Below are 18,027 nucleotides of genomic sequence, written 5' to 3'. Positions count from 1 at the left end.
ACACAGCACAATATAAATATCAATGTTATAGTCGCCATATTCAGGGTCCCACTGGTACGAACGTTTCTGGAAAGAAAGTCAGGGAATTTGGAACATTTGATTCCAGGCCATCAGAGCCACATTAATTACATTTGGTTGTAATTGGGTAATTGGGTCCTGGAATGCCTGGACTGGTCCTGGGGTTTTGAATGTTGATAGGGATTTCCGTTTTGTTTAGAAAGAGGTATTTATTACATGTTTTTCTCTAGTTGCAGGGTTCTTACCAGGTCCTTGAGGTGCTTGCAGTGCTTGAATTTCATCTTCAGTGATTTTAAGTACTGGAATACCTTGAAAATAGCCCCTGAAATGTGTTGAAGTGCTTGAAAAGTCCTTGAGGAAAATTGCAATCAGTGCTCGAAGTGGGCCGGTTCTTACCGGTCCGCAGTACCGGCACTTCTACCTTTTACTCTTCGGCGTACCGGGACTTTTTCTTGAGCACCGGCGCTTCTCACAAGCTGCTGGAGTCTGTTCTGCCCTCTCAACTGGACAAATCAAGTGGACATATTGTAAATGATATCATGTTTTATTGAGTCAGAGCGCACCTTTTTTGTTTTTTTTTATTATAAAAAATGGCCTATATGGCATATATCCACATATGGTCAATGACGTCATGGCAACCTCCATGCCCGTCCTCGGTGGTTCTGGTGGATTAGAAAGCGCTCCAAGTTTGTTCCGTGGGAACTCGGACAACTGTCATTTGTGCTGGTAGTTCCCGTGATAACATGACATCAAATCTTCAGAGTAGCTCAAAACGACGTTATGTGAGTCAAACTGAGATTACATCATATTTTAATTTATAAATATCTAATTGAAAATTGATTAGATTTGCTCTGCGTCATGTCTTTGAAAATGGAAAAAAAATTGTGTTTAAAAAGTACTTGAGAGGCCTTGAATTTCGTTGTGTAATGCTAGAATGAACCCTGTGGTTGAAGGCTCATTAGGCTACAGCCTTAGAAATTGATATGGGTTTATATTCTTTATGTTAGCCATGTCATTGGAACTTGGTCATGGAATGTCATGGGAAACTCAGACAATTTCACCCTGCATTAGCCCTGTGTATGCGTACATATATACATAGAAGAACCACGTGTAATTCAAAAACAAATGTCAACACTTTTTTCCTGAGGTTGTTTTAGTTTTGGTCTAGACGGTGGAATGTCGTCCTGGGGAGCCCATTTTAAGGCCCCTGAGTAACGGTCCGTGTGCTTCCAGAGCCTGGATCCCTGATGTACGCCATCCAGCAGCAGGCGCTGGGCTCCATCCAGTGGACCATCATCGCCTCCAGCCTGAGGGAAACCTCCTACACCATCTCCACCCTCTCCAAGGGCGTCCGCTACGCTTTCAGGGTGCTGACCATCACCTCCAAGGCCTTCAGCAAGCCCTCGCCAGCCACTGACCCCGTGCAGCTGCTTGACAGAGGTGCACCAATGATCCTTTTTGAACTTTGAAATCTTAATGTTAGCACTTGAATAAAGTGCTTTAAGTACTTGAAACCAAATCGAGTCCCTCTAACACCATTACGAACAAAAAAACATTTAGAATTTTAATAGAAAAGCGCAATAATTGCAAAAAAATACAATGAAACTACATTTTTTTGGCAATTTTGCCATTTTTTAGGATGCATTGAGAGTTTCAATTCGAGCACATAATTCATGACATGATAATCCAATACATTTGTAGTACTGACAATATTCCCAACAAAAGAAAAATGTAAATTAGTTTTAATCTGATTAATAAAAATATAATAAATACAAAGAAATCTGTTTGAGGTCACATGTTTTTTTGGGGGGTTTTATTAGTCAAAACAAGCAGCAAATAAATCGCCGAAGGAGACTTTGTGGTTGAAAATAAATACATTTCTTAGGTATTGAATGTCCAACCACCTCTTTGTCTGCTTTTGACATGTCGTGCATGCACGACCTGTGCTCCTTGTGATTTGAAGAAATTGATAATCCAACATAAAACTGTGTCACAACGATCTCTGTCGGCGTCAAAAATTAAAACGACATATAAACGCAAAAAATAACTCACAAAATGTTACAATACAAGAGCGCAATAATAAGTGCTGATTGATGGAAATCTAAAACTCTGAACTGTTTAAACGATAAATAAATCACTCCCAGGGAGCTTGTCTTTCCTTTGTGTGGCATTTGCGGTTCTGAATTGAAAATAGCACATTAGTATAATTGTATTACTAGTGAGTCAATAGATATTTTTCTCCAGGTCCGTACCTCCAGGAGGCTCCGGTGATCGTGGACAAGCCGGACGTGGTGTTTGTGATGGAGAACCAGTCGGTCGCCATCACCGTCACCCTGAACCACGTCAACGCCGCCGTCATCTGGAAGAGGTGCGTCACACGGCTTAATCCACGTTCCCTGTTTACCTTCTTTTTTTTTTATGGGGCATTTACCCCAAAAACAAAATCAACGACAATTAATCCAAGACATATAATGCAGAAAGCCTACATTAAGTTTTGGGTTTTTCGTAAAGTTGTATTTATTTGTTTGTTTGTTTGTTCGTTTGCTTGAAGATGTTGTTCTTTAATAACCAAGACAAAGTGTTTTTTTTACTACAGCGTTGGTGTAGTATTTCAATAGTGAATATTTGAGCTGGTACCTGAATTTACTGATGTGAATGAATGAAGTGCACCTCGTCACTTATTACCTCATCTCATCCTCACTTTACCTCACTTTATGTCATCTTGCTTTATCTCATCTCATCTCACCATATTTCATTTAATTTAATTTAATCAAATTTTATCTCATCTTCTTAAACCTTCTCTCATCTCATCTCATCTCATCTCATCTTTTGTATCTCATCTCATGTCATCTCAATTTATTTAATCCTTTCTCATCTGTATCTCATCTTGTCTCACTGTATATCATTTAATCTCATTTAACCTCATCTCATCAAATCTCATCTAATTTTACTTAATCTCATTTTATCTTTTGTATCTCACCGTGTTTTACTGTATATAATCTCCTCTCCTCTCCTCTCCTCTCCTCTCCTCTCCTCTCCTCTCCTCTCCTCTCCTCTCCTCTCCTCTCCTCTCCTCTCCTCTCCTCTCGGCAGGAGGGGAATGGTCCTGTCCAGCAGACCGGGCCTGTATGAGATGACGATGCCGGACGACGACCAGCACACGCTGAAACTCCTGAAGGTGAAGGTTTCCGACATCGGGGAGATGACGTGCGTGGCCTCCAACAAGCACGGCAGCAACACCTGCACCTTCAACATCGAGATGGCCGGTGAGACTTCGGGTTTAGTGTCTGTGGAGATGGTTTCCATGATTTCTTATTCGTAGCAGCTAATGAATCGCACGGAACTTTACAAAATAAGAGCGCAATATTAAGTGCTGATTGATAATGGAAACATGTCCAACCAATTCAACAATTAGATGGCAAAAAGAAAATTTCCACTAAAGTGATAATATCATTTATGTATATGTATACTTATATGTATATGTATATGTATATGTATATGTATATGTATATGTATATGTATATATACAGATTCTGAATAGAATAGATTTAGTCAAAAAATACATATATCGGTAAAACAATATAATACAATAAGCGTATATATTTACTAAACTTGTCTAAGGATGGTGTTTTTTTGTTGTGAGATTTGCCCTTTTTGTCCGTTTAAGTTAAATATTATACATTAAACCACTTGGCAGTTTATTATAGGCAAATTAAGTAAATACAACTTTTTTGTTTGCTTGGAGAGGGGGTCTCCCATATTCTTCTGTGGGAGACCTTGTTGGGGACCCCTGATGCCTGATGGAGAGTATTGTTTTTCATAATGAGAAAAAATATACTGTATATATATATATATATATATATATATATATATATATATATATATATATATATATATATATATATATATATATATATATATATATATATATATATATCCACCAGCTTCACTAATGATCACTTTATTCATTTGTGTAGAGTTTGGGTATTTACAAAGAAATTGTTGTCATGTGCTTGTGTGTCATTTCACAGCTCCACCCACATTTGAAACCATAATGGAGGACTTGGACGTGCATGTGGGGGAGACGCCTCGCTTCGCCGTGGTCGTGGAGGGAAAACCCGTCCCCGACATCCTCTGGTTCAAGGTTTCTATCTCCAGGAAATCACGGGATTATTATAGGATTCGATGTTTACTTGCAAGGATCACAGCAAAATACTCTTCTATTAAGGACAATAATGATCAAAACGCAAACTAAGCTTATGGAGTAATAGAACAAATGTAACTGATTATAGTATGTAATCCTTATTGTAAGGATGGGTTTGCCATTTATTGACCCAGGCCTTATTAAATTGATTATTTTGAGAAACCTTCCACTCTGCTGCAGCTTCTAACCGGTATTAAATGCAGTCCAATGGGGCAAACCTGTAGACCTGTTAAATCTCCTTTTGCAACCCGTTTTCAAGTATTTCTTTCTTTTTTCTCCACTTCCGCAAATCGTGGCTTTTGGCTTCGTTCACGCTAGCATAAGAGACTAGAAACAGGAAGTTGCGTTTCTTCCTACTGGCAACCTGCTGCAACCAACGGTGGGATGTACTGTGGCGATTGCAAAAAGTAGCTCTAAGTGAAATGTGATGTTGCTGTTATTGAAAACAGGTTCTAAAGTCACATGTAACTATCATGCCAGTTCCTGTTTATAATTCATTCTATAATAATATAATTCATTATAAGCCATTCATGCCCCGTTGGACCGCATTGAATCCCAGTGAGAAGCTGCAGCAGAGTGGTAAGTTTCTCACTAGTAAAACGTCCAGCGATGTTGTTGCTATGAACAGTTATGAATGATGGGAACCCGCATTTTAATAAGGCGTCGGTTGAAAAATAATGAACCCACCCTTTAAATATGGTGTGTTCTGTCTAAACTAGAACAGTATTTATTTTGTAACGAGGCCCTAGCGAGCGACGGGTGAAAAGCGTGAACGCTAAAAGTTCAAGGTCCATCAGATGTAGAGGCGCTGTCGGGGGGGCGGTGACCCGACTCACTCCAAAGAATGTGGTGTAATCTTGGATGGAGCTAATGAGGAGTTTTGACGGTGTTGTGGAAAAAACAAACAAAAAAAACAAAAAAAGCGTGTCTTCCTTGCCTTCCAGAATGACACGCTGCTTTCTGAGAGCAGCCACTACACGTTTGTGTACGACGACAACGAGTGTTCCCTGGTGGTCCTCAACACCCGACAGGACGACTCGGGCGTCTACACCTGCACCGCCCGAAACCATGCGGGCTCCGTGTCCTGCAAGGCCGAGCTCACGGTTCACGAAGGTGGGGGGGGGGGAAACGTGAAAAAAACCCTCTTTTTGCAGGATTCTTACTGGGTCCTTGAGGTGCTTGAAGTGCTTCAGATTCATCCTTTGAAATTGTCCTTTTTCATCCGTTGATCCTTAGAAATTGAAGTACTGGAATACCTTGGAAATAGCCTCCTTTGTGCTGAAGTGTTTAAAAAATCCTTGGAAAAAAAAATGCGGTCATTAAAAACCTTGTGATATTCCCTCACTTTGTTATTCTATTCGTAATGTACCTAAAAAAATGTAAGGGAAGGGAAATGTAAAAGAATGACATTAATAATAGATATATAGATGCATGGATAATAGATATACTAATATAAAACTAGTATATTATATTTGAATTAATAAAGATGATATTTAAAATGTATAATATTTGTTTTGCATTTGTACATTTGTATTTGTCCCTAAAAATGAAAAACAATTGGCTGGAAAAAATCCTACTTGAAAGTCCTTGAAATTCATTTTGTCATGCCTGAATGAATCCTGTATGTGGAACTTAAAAAAAAAAAAATCAAACCTCTTAAAACCTAAAACCTAATTATAACCTGCGACCATTGATTTTAACGAACTGAAGTGTAGCTCAAGGCAGTTGTATTCAAGTGGTTCTTCTTCGGGTGAGCAGGTGGCGTGGGCCGACCGATTCTCAAAACGAAACTTCAATCAATACATTTCTAATCAATGCTATAGACTTAGTAGACCATTAGTTTGGGTTTATTAGAGCGTAATGACGGACTTATAATCCATTGTTATCCTTAGGAGAAATCAAGCATCCTTCTAAGTGTCCACCTTATTAAAGCTTTAAATTCCCGCGTTACGATGGCGGATCTTCTCCATTAAGCCTCAGTTTCAACGTTCAAGACCTGGATGTGCGACGTGAGACGTGTCCTTTTGACCCTTATTTAGGACTTTCTCTTGTCCCTCAGCTAAGAGTAAAGAGCATCCCATGGAGGACGAGGAGTCCATGATGAGGAAGATGAGGAGACTGAGCGACTACTACGACATCCACAAGGAAATGGGAAGGTAAGGCAACCATCCTGACTCGCGATGCATGTGGATCTCCGACTTAAAATTAGAAAAAAGAAAACGTTCTGCAAAGATACGGGTAAGCATCTCTGCGGAGATACACATCGTAGCGTATTTCCATTTGCACATCCATATTTTGGAGTTCCAATTTTTTTCAAATAAAGTTTTGCGGGGGGGGCAAACAACAACAAAAAAAAGGGATTTGTGCTGGTTCTTTTCTGCTCATTCTGTGCATGTGGTTGACTGAATGTGACACTGCCCCCTGGTGGACACGTAACGTTATACGCAAAATTCGTACGTGTGTAAAAAGCAAACGAGGAGAACATCACCGGCGCTCCGTGCACGTTGGCGTACGTGCAGAGGGAGAAGCAGGATCGCGGCCGTCGCTCCACCGACGCTGCTTATTCCTGGGGAAGGTGAATCTGCGACGGTGACACGGAGTCGGCTTGAAACCGCGACAAAATCTGCTTTGGACAAAAATGCCTGCTAAAGGATGTCGTGTGAGAACGTGTGTCCTCTGTGCACACGTCCTCCGCACACCTTGTTTAGCAAAATAAACCTATTTAAATGTACCCAAACGCAAACTCGCCGTCTCCCCGTCGCAAGAAATTCACGCAGGATTTGAAACACTAATGCGAGTCCAGACGTTTGCAATAACGGCGGTAGATGTCGGGTTGTTGTCTTTTTTTTTTTCCAGCAGTGTAGGCGTGACGGTGCATGTGAATATCCCTGCAGGCCACGCTGCCTTCCACTGTGCTGCTGTCAAACTGTTTGGAATGCAAGGAAATTAAAAATGAATAATCCATTATGGAACAAGAATATATTTATTCTTCTCGCCTTTTATTTACATACTTTTGCCCTTCTTTGCGTTTATATAATGTATTTTTTTCCTCGTGCCTTGCATATATTAAGAAATATGTAATGCCATTTATAAAAAAAATGATTTGCATCTCCGGAAGGATGGTTATATGAATGTATATGTTTTTACTTTTTGCCCAATCTAAAAACCAATGGCACCAGTGGAAAACCGATTAACCGTATAATTGGTAATAATTGTCAATAATATATTGTGGAATTGTGGATATATTCCCCAATACATTGCAGTTATATTATAAATGATAGTTTTCAATACATATAAAGAGGATGCTATGTTCAGACATATGCCTGTCTCATCTCCTGATATCAGTGTGATATAAGTAGTTTCATGCATTTTATATATACCTGTATATATGCATATACTGTATATACAGTATATATACTGTATATACTGTATATACAATATATTTATATATATATATGTGTGTGTATATACAATATATATATACTGTGTATATATAGTATATATACTGCAAATACTGTATATATATATCAAATGTGAATATATGGAATTATGTTCATGCTTATGCGTTTGTTTTTACTTTTTTACCCTATTTGAAAATCAGCAATAATTTGTAATAGTTCTACAAAAATTATACAATATTGTGAAATATATATATATATTTTGTTTGCAATGCATTACAATTATGTTTTTTTATTATAGTTTTCAGTACATATAAAAATTATACTGTTTTTCAAACATAATGTCCATATTGTGACATATGTATTTGTCCATAACTGATACAAATAACGAAAAACCCTAAACGTTAAAGTACTTCAAATAACTAGTCACAACAGTCACAGTATCAAACATACGGTATATCCCAGTCACAGTCAAACCTTCTCCGGGAATTTAGCAGGTTTAGTGGAGTTAGATACCTTTACATTTGCTCCGGGAAAGTAAGTGTGAAGGAGTTTGCTGTAAACCATGATCTGAACGTGGCCCGTCCAGAGGTGCCTTCTCCTACGTGAAGCGCGTGACGCAGAAGGTCGGCAAGACGCAGTACGCCGCCAAGTTCATCTCGGCGAGGGCCAAGAAGAAGCCGCCGGCGCTGAGGGAGATGAAGCTGCTGTCCAGGTTGGACCACGAGAGGATCCTCTACTTCCACGACGCCTTCGAGAAGAAGAACGCCGTCGTCATCGTCACCGAAATGTATCCTTGGATAAACATCCCGGGCGGTGGATGAAGAATCACTCCATATCGACAATGATGCTGTGTCTGTGTCTGAGTTACATTTTTATTTTTATTTCAGGTCATGTTATCACATTATCACCGTGAAGTCACATCTGGACGGTAGGTGGCTGAGATAGGTTTTTGTTTTTGGGGATTTTTCTCTCGCACGTTTAAATAATTGCCTCGTAATACTGTTAGAAGACAAGACAAGACAAGGCAAGTTTATTTAAATAGCACATTTCAGCAACAAGGCAATTCAAAGTGCTTTGCATAAAACATCAAAACCACGAACCATGAAACATTTTAAAAGGACATGGAATGCATACAGTAAAAAAAATAGAATACATAGAATGAATAAAGTTAAAAACATTGAATACATAGAATGCATAAAAGTTATAGTGCAGTGCAAGAAATGAATCAAAGAAACCTTGTTTTACTCTTTGTCAACAATTTGACTTTTTTGCCAATTCCCCGAGCAGTGATATCCGAGCCCCGGAGAACCGGGCTGGAGATCTTTCAGTTTTCTGACATCGCTTTTTTCAGATATGCCAAGGCCGTTTTAATACAGTGAGCTTGAAGCCACTAGTATTCACATTTCAACAACAAGGAATTTCAAAGTGCTTTAAATAAAACATCTGAAGCATCAAGACAAAGTGCAAAAGAAACACGTTGTAAAAGGAAGAACATGTTTTAAAATTGACAAACAGAATACATACAACGCATAAAACACACACAAAACCATGAGAAAAAAATCTCTCTTATGATCTGATTTAATTCGGTTTAATATTTTGAAAACATTATGTAAAATTGTGTGGATTCATTTAGCACTGTGATTAAAAAATAATATTTTGAGGGCCAGATTTATCAATATATTATTTATCACCGCGTAGCGGACCACATTAGATGGTTTCGCGGGCCGGAGGTGGCCCCCGGGACTGTAGTTCGAGGCCCCTGAAAAAAATAAGTTGGGAAAAAAAACATGAAATACTGATTGTTTATGCATTGAAAAAATGACTGAAACTGAGATTGAGAGCTTCTTAATCAATGTAACCAGCTGCCACGAGGAAATGCTGGACAGATTTATCAGGAAATCTACAGTGATGGAGTCTGATGTAAGTTGTCCTGTCTGTTTTTATTTCATTATCTATATTTTTATCCATATATATATATATATATATATATATATATATATATATACACACACACATACCAGTACTTTATTGTGTCACATTTCAATGTTACAGTCTTTGTTACCATGGCGTAAATGAAGCCTTCATGTCCCATGAACCTATAAGCAGTTCAACAAAGCAAATTATTAATGATTAAGAATAGTAGTATAGTATATTGAAAAATGTACAATAAAAAAAATTAAAACAAAGTTAAAAAAAAATACTATAATTAGTAATATATATATATATATATTTATATATATATATATATATTTATATATATATATATATACACACAGTATATGTTGATAATAATAACTTAAAATGTTGGTTATTTTATGCTCTGGTGCCTCCAGGTACGTGCCTGTATGAGGCAGCTGCTGGAGGGAATGGACTACCTTCACCACCAAAACATCATACACTTGGATATCAAGGTACCTTCCCTAATGTCTTATTTTGGCTTAGTTTGGCCAAACATAATCATCTAACCCATAATTCATCATTTCATTCCACTGCAGATACAGCTCTTCAACTTGAGCAGACTGTCGAATAGGGCTTTGGCACCTTCAGCATGTCGTCTTCTTCGTTGTCACATAGAGATCATTCTCCTGGCTTTTGTTTTGTTCCTCAGCCTGATAACATCCTCATGGCCGACGCCCACGGCGACCAGATCCGGATCTGTGATTTCGGCAACGCGGTGGAGATCACACCGGACGAGGCTCAGTACTGCAAATACGGCACGCCAGAGTTTGTTGCGCCGGAAATCGTCAATCAGACCCCGGTGTCCAAGGCATCAGACATCTGGTACGACGGTTTCAGTTTCTACATTTGAAATAATTTTTATCTCTTTATCACGTTTTGTGAAAACTATTCCTTTTGTTTTCTTTTCCCAGGCCAATTGGAGTTATTTCATATTTGTGGTAAGTTTGTTTCATTCATTTGCATGAATGTTTACATTACATTGATTTTTTATTGACACCTCGCTGGATCTTGAGCGCATCACTCAGTCGCGCATTTCAGTGGTTGCGAGTGGACCAGTTTTTGTGGACTACTTTTTTTTCGTATTAAGTACGAAAAGAAAGTGGTGCGAAAATGCCAAACAAATGTTTTCATTAATCCGGCAAAGTTATGTGGATCATGGATTTAAAATATCAATCGAACAGATCAACTTACTAGTCTACCAGTGAAGAAGCTGTATAAATACACATGTAAATTGATAGTTTGGTAACGTCAAAATACTACAGAGTGATGGAGTCCACGCCGCACACTGGACACGGTCCAACTGGACATTCTCAATCAGAATCTGTACATTTATTGTAAATAGTATGATGATGTCATAAAGCATCCTACTGTAAATCTCATCTCCTTCATTTTGTTAACAAATAGGGACGTGTCAGTTAACCAAGGCAGCTCAAATTTTTAGTCAAAGTTGTTTGGTTTTTCATTCATATCGGCTTTGTATGTGGATCAATTTGGATTAAATTTAAACCACAAGATCCTTGTGACATAGTGGTTTAAACGACACCTCAACTGTCTTTGCAGCTTCTGGCAAAATATGTCTTCCAGATAGTTTTAGCCGTGTTGGACATATTTCGGCCTGAAATGCATTGGCCCGCGTCTGTGATATCGATCAAATTTGGTCATTTTTTTCAAAAATCTGCTCCATATGTGGATCAATTTAGATGAAACTTCAACCACAAGGTATTTGTGACAATGCGGTTCAAACAAGACGTAACCGTGTTTGTGTGTTATGCCTGGCTGGACCCCTAATTATAATAATAATAATAATAATAATAATAATAATAATAATAATAATAATAATAAATATAGTTATACTAATATATATTTAGTAAAAATGTAAAATTTAGCTCTGCAGAATTATTTGGGACAGTCATTCACCCATTCAGGATCATTGCACTAGAGTTTATAATTATTAAAAGTATTATGTATATAAGTATTAAAAGTGTACTACTTTATCTAAATAATTTTTTGGGTTTCAGTCTGACTGGAGTGTCGCCTTTCGCCGGGGAGAACGACCGCAGCTCGGTCCTCAACATCAGGAACTACAACGTGGCCTTCGAGGAGAGCATGTTTGCCGACCTTTGCAGAGAAGCCAAGGGTTTCATCATTAAGCTGCTGGTCGTAGACAGCCTGTGAGTGGAAACATTCAAATTTGACCCTGAGGATTATTATTTCTAATGATTTCAGTTACAAGATATCTGATTCTGTCCTGACCTGCTGAAACATCAAATATTTTATTCATGTTAATCGAATGGAATTTAATTTAATTTAACAAAAGCCACTCTGCTATATAGTGCCAAAAGCTCATTCTCAATGAAGCCATCAATGTTTTTTTCTACACTGGATGGTTTTTAGGTTGTCTTCCTATTCCTCTGTAATTATTTTGTTTTTACTATATGGAATTGAATGAAACTGAAATATAGTATTTACTACTTTTAGGAGGCCTCATACTCAGGAATGTCTCCGACACCCGTGGTTTAAGGTGAGAGAACCAAATCACATTGATGAAAGAGGGCAGAATGCAATTGGAAAGGTTTCCCAGTACCATATTTCCACAAGAAGGCACTGACACATCTAGTCCCCCCTCCCAAGATTAAAGCTTTAACTGTCAATTGGACTTTTGTCAGTCATTATTCTTGCATTTATTTTAATTTGTGTGTGTTGTTTTATAGACACTTAGCAAGGGGAGGGCTATAAGCACAGAGGCCCTGAAGAAGTTTGTATCTCGTAGAAAATGGCAGGTGCGTTTTTAATTTCTTATTCCTTTTTTTCTTCTACATTTATTTTCTTCCAGAACATCATATATGGATTTTTTTCTATGTAATTCAAATTGTATTAGGAGTGATATTCACAGTTATTGTGTCATTTACCTCTTTTTAGCGGTCCCTAATCAACTACAAATCCAAAATGGTCCTGAGGTCCATTCCGGAGTTGTTAAACGATTCCTCCAGTCACATCTCCATCGCTGTTCCTAAACATCTCAAAGAGGGATCACCAGTGCCATCGTCATCCTCAGACTCCGATGAAGATATCCATGAACTACCCTTCATTCCAATGCCACTTAATATGGAATTCTCTGGATCAAGGATTTCCCTTAATGACATCCAGAGCGGTGAGCAAGAAAAGGGGAGGCAAAATGGCACCGTCGACAGGTCAGCAGGTGAAGAGTCGATGGAGTGTGACCCTATAGGAGCGGAGAAGAACGGGTCAGAGTCTGCGGCCAGAAGTCGACCACAGCAGAGGTCAACGCAAGAAAATGACAAGGGTTCCTCAGATGATGAGCCACCATCTGAGTTACCCCACAGATCGGAGCTGTCCAGAAGACCCCTCCGACGAGGTTCCAGCATGGAGTCAGACAAACCCGAGGGTGGACGGCAAAGAGGAGAGCTACGACGAGGAGGTTCCGCTGACAGTGCGTTGTTGCTTCGTATTACACCGGAGGAAGGCACTGAAGATGAAACTCTAGAGGGCGGTAAGAGAGTCCTGAAAAAGGCTATGTCTATGGAACTGCCAAAGAGGAGCACAAGTCCGGGAGTTGCCAAAATGAGTCAAGAAGACTATGCTCTGAAATTGGAGCTCATGAGGCAACGACTACTTCGTGGAGGGTCGGTCGACAACAAGATGAGTGGGCTGCGTGGCCCTCTGCTTGAGACTTTGGGAATGGGAGATGAAAAGCGTTCTTCATCCATGGAGCGCTTCTCTCGTGCCCCTCGTTTGGGCCCACCCCCATTGATCAGGGCAGCATCAAGTGAATCCCCAAGAGATGATGTTTCTCAACCAAAGGTTCTTCGAAAAAGTGCGTCATTTAGTCAAGGTGATTCAGAGCCCATACCTTTGCACCGACGTTCCGGTGCTCCGCTAGAGATCCCCCTTGCACAGATAGAGGAGAGAAAGCTTAAGGAAGCTATATCTATGTCTTCCCTCACCGAACAAAGCAAGCTGGACTCTCGTCCTGTAACTCCCAGGGATCCTTCGCCAAAGCCACCAACTCCGGAGTCTGTTGTGCAGGAGAGTCCTACTAAAATGGAAAGTGAAGAATCATTAATGGAGAAAGGAACAAAGGCAGATGACACAATTAGTGAAAAGATGGATGGTTTGAACACAGATAGCAATTTTGATGAGAGATCAAGCACAAGCGGTTTCTCAGAGAAGGACATGAGCATATCAGAAGAAACAATGATGGAAACCGAGTATACGGGTCAGAGAGAACCTAGTCCTCCTGTCATACCCCAAATCTCTATTCACAAAGAGAAAATAGAGGAAGAAAAAGAAGAGATGATGGAGGAAGTGGAGAAAACTGTTGGTGTTGTTGAGGAAAATGTGAAAAAGAATGAGGAAATTGTTGAGGAAAAGATGGAAGAAGAAGTAAATATGCCAGTTAAATCTTCTGATATGAACATCACCACAAGCTCAGTAATAGTGGAATCTGCACAAGAATCGTCAAGGGCTCCTGGACATGTTATGTCAACTTATGTAGCACCTTCACCTGCCACTCGTGTGGTTCTTCCAGATGGTAGGACTTCAGCATATGCTAGCATAATGCAGACCATCATGGTCCCCTCAGTTCAACCATCTTTAGGTCCCTCTTCTCCAATCGGTGTTCAAGGGCCCTCGACATTCCCAGAGTCAACTCAAACAACTGCACTCCCTGCATCTTCTCCTGTACCTGTACCTTCTAACATGTCCTCTGCCTTCCTTGGTCCATCGAAGCCTATCATCTTGTCAACCACTGAGCACCCTGCAGTGTACTCGAGAGTTGCGTCACCTGAACTGATAGCTAAAGAGCCTAGTCCACCCAGACATCTCACACAGTCACCTTCTTCTGCCGGAGGGGACTTACAGGATATAAGCTCCGAAGAGGTCTTTGAAGCTCGCTTCAAAAAGCGGGAGTCCTCTCTCACGAGAAGCCTCAAATTCCTTTCCCGGTCAAAGAACGAGGATAAGCCGCAAGCAACTTCCTCAGAGGCAGGCGAAGAGATGTACCGCCCTGGGCCCATTGGTGCACCGTTGCAACTTGCACACAGGAGACTTGAGGAGAAGTCGAAGTCAGTCCAGGACCTACGTGAAGCTCAGAAGGACCAAGGCTTCATGAGGAGACTCTCTATGCGCCTAAAGAGGACTCCTTCAGCCGAGCGCAAGGAAGAAAAGCCCAAAGAGGAGGACCAAAGTCCATCGAGGCGCAGGCTCTCTTGGACTCTTGGATGGAGAGGTTCACAGGACAAGAAGGATGTTGAGATGACACGGATGGATGGTGGAGTGGATGCTCAGTCTGGGGAAGAAGAAAAGGAGCCCAAGAAACCCAACGAATCACCCGTCTTGGCGATGCGCAGAAAGATTGAGTCGACTGTGGCAGGGATCTCCACCAGAATTCGTAGCTATTCCGAGGAAAGGAAGGCATCATCGGATGAGAAGGAAGCCAAGAGAGGACCTATCCTTTCAATGCTTCGTCGTTCGACGTCAGAGAATCGTGGTATGAAGAGTGCGATTGTTCCTTCAAACCAGCTGGCATCTCAGACTAGTAACGGCGCCTCATCGGAGTCGCTGGACTCGATGTCAAGCCTTAAGTCGGACACATCCAAGGGTATGAAACTAATTCCCTCTTTTTCTGTGCCTCAGGTTTTGGTTACATGATTAACTACTAAGAAACACTTATTGGTAAGGCTGCAGTGAAGAGTCCAAGCTTTCATTTCATTAATTATATCGCTAACGTGTTCATTGGAGCAGGAATCATATTGTAAATTTTCCCGTCCTTGAAAAAGTCATCCCCCTTCCATTTGTACTTGATTAATGTATGTTGACCAGAGTTGAATGCTTTCCATCTGACAGGTATAGAGGGTGAACGCAGGTCCCGCTGGGATCGATGGGGCCTGGCAAGAGGCAGGCGAGACAAGACCATATCACAGCCCGATCTCTCCACCTCAATCGCCAGAGAAAATAGCACCCTGCGCCCCCGCCACTACTCCAAGCTGGCTTCCGGTAGGTTCTTATTAAATCTACACTGAGAGGCATTGAGATAGATTTGTTCATTTAATGAGTGATGCCGACGTTTCTGTGGATACTATGATGTTGTTAAAGGCTCAAGATCAACGTCACGTATAGACGCCTATGAAACAAACTGACCATTGGCAATTGGACAACTTGGACAACTTTTTATATTGTATTTCGTCTATATATTAAAATTAAACGATTACATCATATATTTTCCACAAAATCTGTCGAGTCACTCATCAATTCCTTATGAAGTGTACAGGTGGGTGGAGATGGAGAGGTTGCGTAGACACCCATGTCCCTCGCTTCTGGAGGAACAACCGATATCGCTCCCATTTGGAGCAAATATTTAATTTTCCGAACCAGGGATCTGATTGTTCGTTTATGACGTCATCGTTGATTTGTCATAGTCAATTCATCAATATATTGACAAATAACTTTTTGCATTTTTACATTTTGTACAGAGCATCCTCAGACACTGGGCTGGCTGTTTGGTCTGATTAATTGTAATATATACAGTATATAGTTGTACATCCAAAGCATTTAGTTCTTGGCGCTTTCACCAAAGCGTTGAATTACCTTAAAGCCACATATGCAGAGGATAAATGCGTGGAGAGTGAATCAGATCAAGGCAGACAAAGAAAAAATTCACCCAAAAGTGGAATGCGCCAACGTAGATACTCATAGACAACTATGTTACATAGAAAGGGATCGCTCATAGATAGGTCATAACCATTGTATTATTCTTTACTTCAACAAGTCATACCTGGTGGGTGTAGCTGATGAGATGACCCCCCTGCCTGTAGTTATAACATTTAATGTCCCCGGTTCCAGACTTCCCTCCAGTGTTCCACATCAAGCTGAGGGACCATGTGCTGCTGGAAGGAGATCCAGTCACGCTGAGCTGTCTGCCAGCAAGCAGCCCCCACCCGCGCATCGCCTGGATGAAGGGTAATAGCTCATTGTTTCCTTCTTATGTCTATTTGGTTTGATGAATAAGTGGCACAGTGGCATTCCAGAGTGGGCCCTTGACAACCATTCAAAGTTGAATTAATTACTGTGGTACTCTTTGTTCTCTGTATCTTTCTTAAAAGCCTGCATGGAAAAATCATGAATTCGACCCACGGGCACACAAATCACCATATATTTTTGGGACTGAATTCTTCCCAGTAACACTCTATAAAGGATCGCAAGACTCTAGACTTGTAATTTATCCTTGTTGGACTCAGACTGCAAAAGGGCAGAACCCGATACACAACACACAGTATTCCAGCAGCGTTTGGGTCCGTCTGAGCTCTCCAGAAGAGTAACAAAAACAATGTTTCTCTTTGAACGGAGAAAGACAAAATGCTGACTTCCAGCGTGCGTAGTGTCCTTATCGAGCCTTGTCATCGGTTCTAATGGAATATTCATGAGGTTTTCATTGTGCTGTGGAGTACGAAACTACCTCAGCGGTCCCCTTCCCCGTTATTCATTGTCGTTGACCAGGCAAACCGAGAGAACGGTCAGACATGTCGTCTTTTCCCGTCTCCGGCTGAAAGAGCGCCTTTTTTCACGTGGAGGGGTTTCGGGTTCTGGGTTTGTGTTCCCTCAGACAAGCGGCCGCTGGAGATCGACACCAGGATGAACATGATCTCGTGCCCCGACGGCAGGCAGTTGCTGATGATCATGCAGACGACGAAGAAAGACGCGGGGCTCTACGAGTGCGTGGCCACCAACCCGCTGGCCTCCACCATTAGTTCCTGCACCATCTCACTCGCCCGTAAGCAGAACTGGGTCAAAGAAAACAACCCCCAAATATGGGGTCTTATTTCTCATTGATCAGTCGGTTTGTCTGTTTCTGCTGTAGTTGTGTGGGAGATTCAGGAATACACACACCAAGTGTTGACCAATTGCTTTGGTAAAGGAAGGTACAACTTTATCTGCTAGTCTCCTTCGCTCTTGCTGATGCAGTGGTATTCTGTGGGGCGTAGCTGTGAGACGCGGCCGCTAGTGGGGTGGGGAGGAAATGCTTGGGGGGGGGTGAAAAAAAATAATTAAAAAAAACAAGAAAAATGGGCCTTTCATATATTTTCAAGCACTAATTTGACATGACTAGTTACATTTCTTGAAATACGTTTATTTAGAGTTTCTTTATCTAAAAGGATAATAGTTTAAATAGTATTTTAATTTCATATTTAAATGTAATTTATTTTCATTAGTTGTTTTATTATTATTATTATTATTATTATTATTATTATTATTATTATTATTATTATTATTATTATTATTATTATTATTATTATTATTATTATTGATAATAATAATAATAAATTAGTTGTGCACTTTTCTCTTAGCTTTGCCCCATTAACTTGTGAATGGGCAATAAACTACTTGACCTGGTTTGCATAAGACACATTTTTATTTGTGCTTTTTGGG

General features: G+C 40.4%; 1 protein-coding gene across 3 annotated transcripts in view; it reads left to right on the top strand.

The window, feature by feature from the left end:
- The window catches only part of spegb (striated muscle enriched protein kinase b), a 62,278-nt gene that overhangs the window by 30,675 nt on the left and 13,576 nt on the right, over positions 1 to 18,027 (top strand). For all 3 annotated transcript variants that reach the window (XR_013844640.1, XM_080019140.1, XM_080019141.1), the window contains 18 exons: positions 1,252 to 1,458; positions 2,263 to 2,386; positions 3,112 to 3,284; positions 4,050 to 4,162; positions 5,167 to 5,335; positions 6,282 to 6,378; positions 8,210 to 8,410; positions 9,486 to 9,543; positions 9,957 to 10,034; positions 10,232 to 10,404; positions 10,494 to 10,520; positions 11,601 to 11,753; positions 12,061 to 12,103; positions 12,294 to 12,362; positions 12,502 to 15,202; positions 15,448 to 15,597; positions 16,444 to 16,560; positions 17,204 to 17,371. Coding sequence is in view for 2 of the 3 variants with exons in the window: in XM_080019140.1 (XP_079875266.1) it covers positions 1,252 to 1,458; positions 2,263 to 2,386; positions 3,112 to 3,284; positions 4,050 to 4,162; positions 5,167 to 5,335; positions 6,282 to 6,378; positions 8,210 to 8,410; positions 9,486 to 9,543; positions 9,957 to 10,034; positions 10,232 to 10,404; positions 10,494 to 10,520; positions 11,601 to 11,753; positions 12,061 to 12,103; positions 12,294 to 12,362; positions 12,502 to 15,202; positions 15,448 to 15,597; positions 16,444 to 16,560; positions 17,204 to 17,371 (4,821 nt within the window). In the remaining variant the exon portion in view is untranslated. The remainder of the gene's footprint in view (positions 1 to 1,251; positions 1,459 to 2,262; positions 2,387 to 3,111; positions 3,285 to 4,049; positions 4,163 to 5,166; positions 5,336 to 6,281; positions 6,379 to 8,209; positions 8,411 to 9,485; positions 9,544 to 9,956; positions 10,035 to 10,231; positions 10,405 to 10,493; positions 10,521 to 11,600; positions 11,754 to 12,060; positions 12,104 to 12,293; positions 12,363 to 12,501; positions 15,203 to 15,447; positions 15,598 to 16,443; positions 16,561 to 17,203; positions 17,372 to 18,027) is intronic.

The sequence above is a fragment of the Zeus faber genome, assembly GCF_960531495.2.
Source record: "Zeus faber genome assembly, chromosome: 18".
Classification (NCBI taxonomy): Eukaryota; Metazoa; Chordata; class Actinopteri; order Zeiformes; family Zeidae; genus Zeus; species Zeus faber.
Note: the sequence above shows the minus strand (reverse complement) of the source record. Positions and strands in the feature narration are given on the sequence as shown.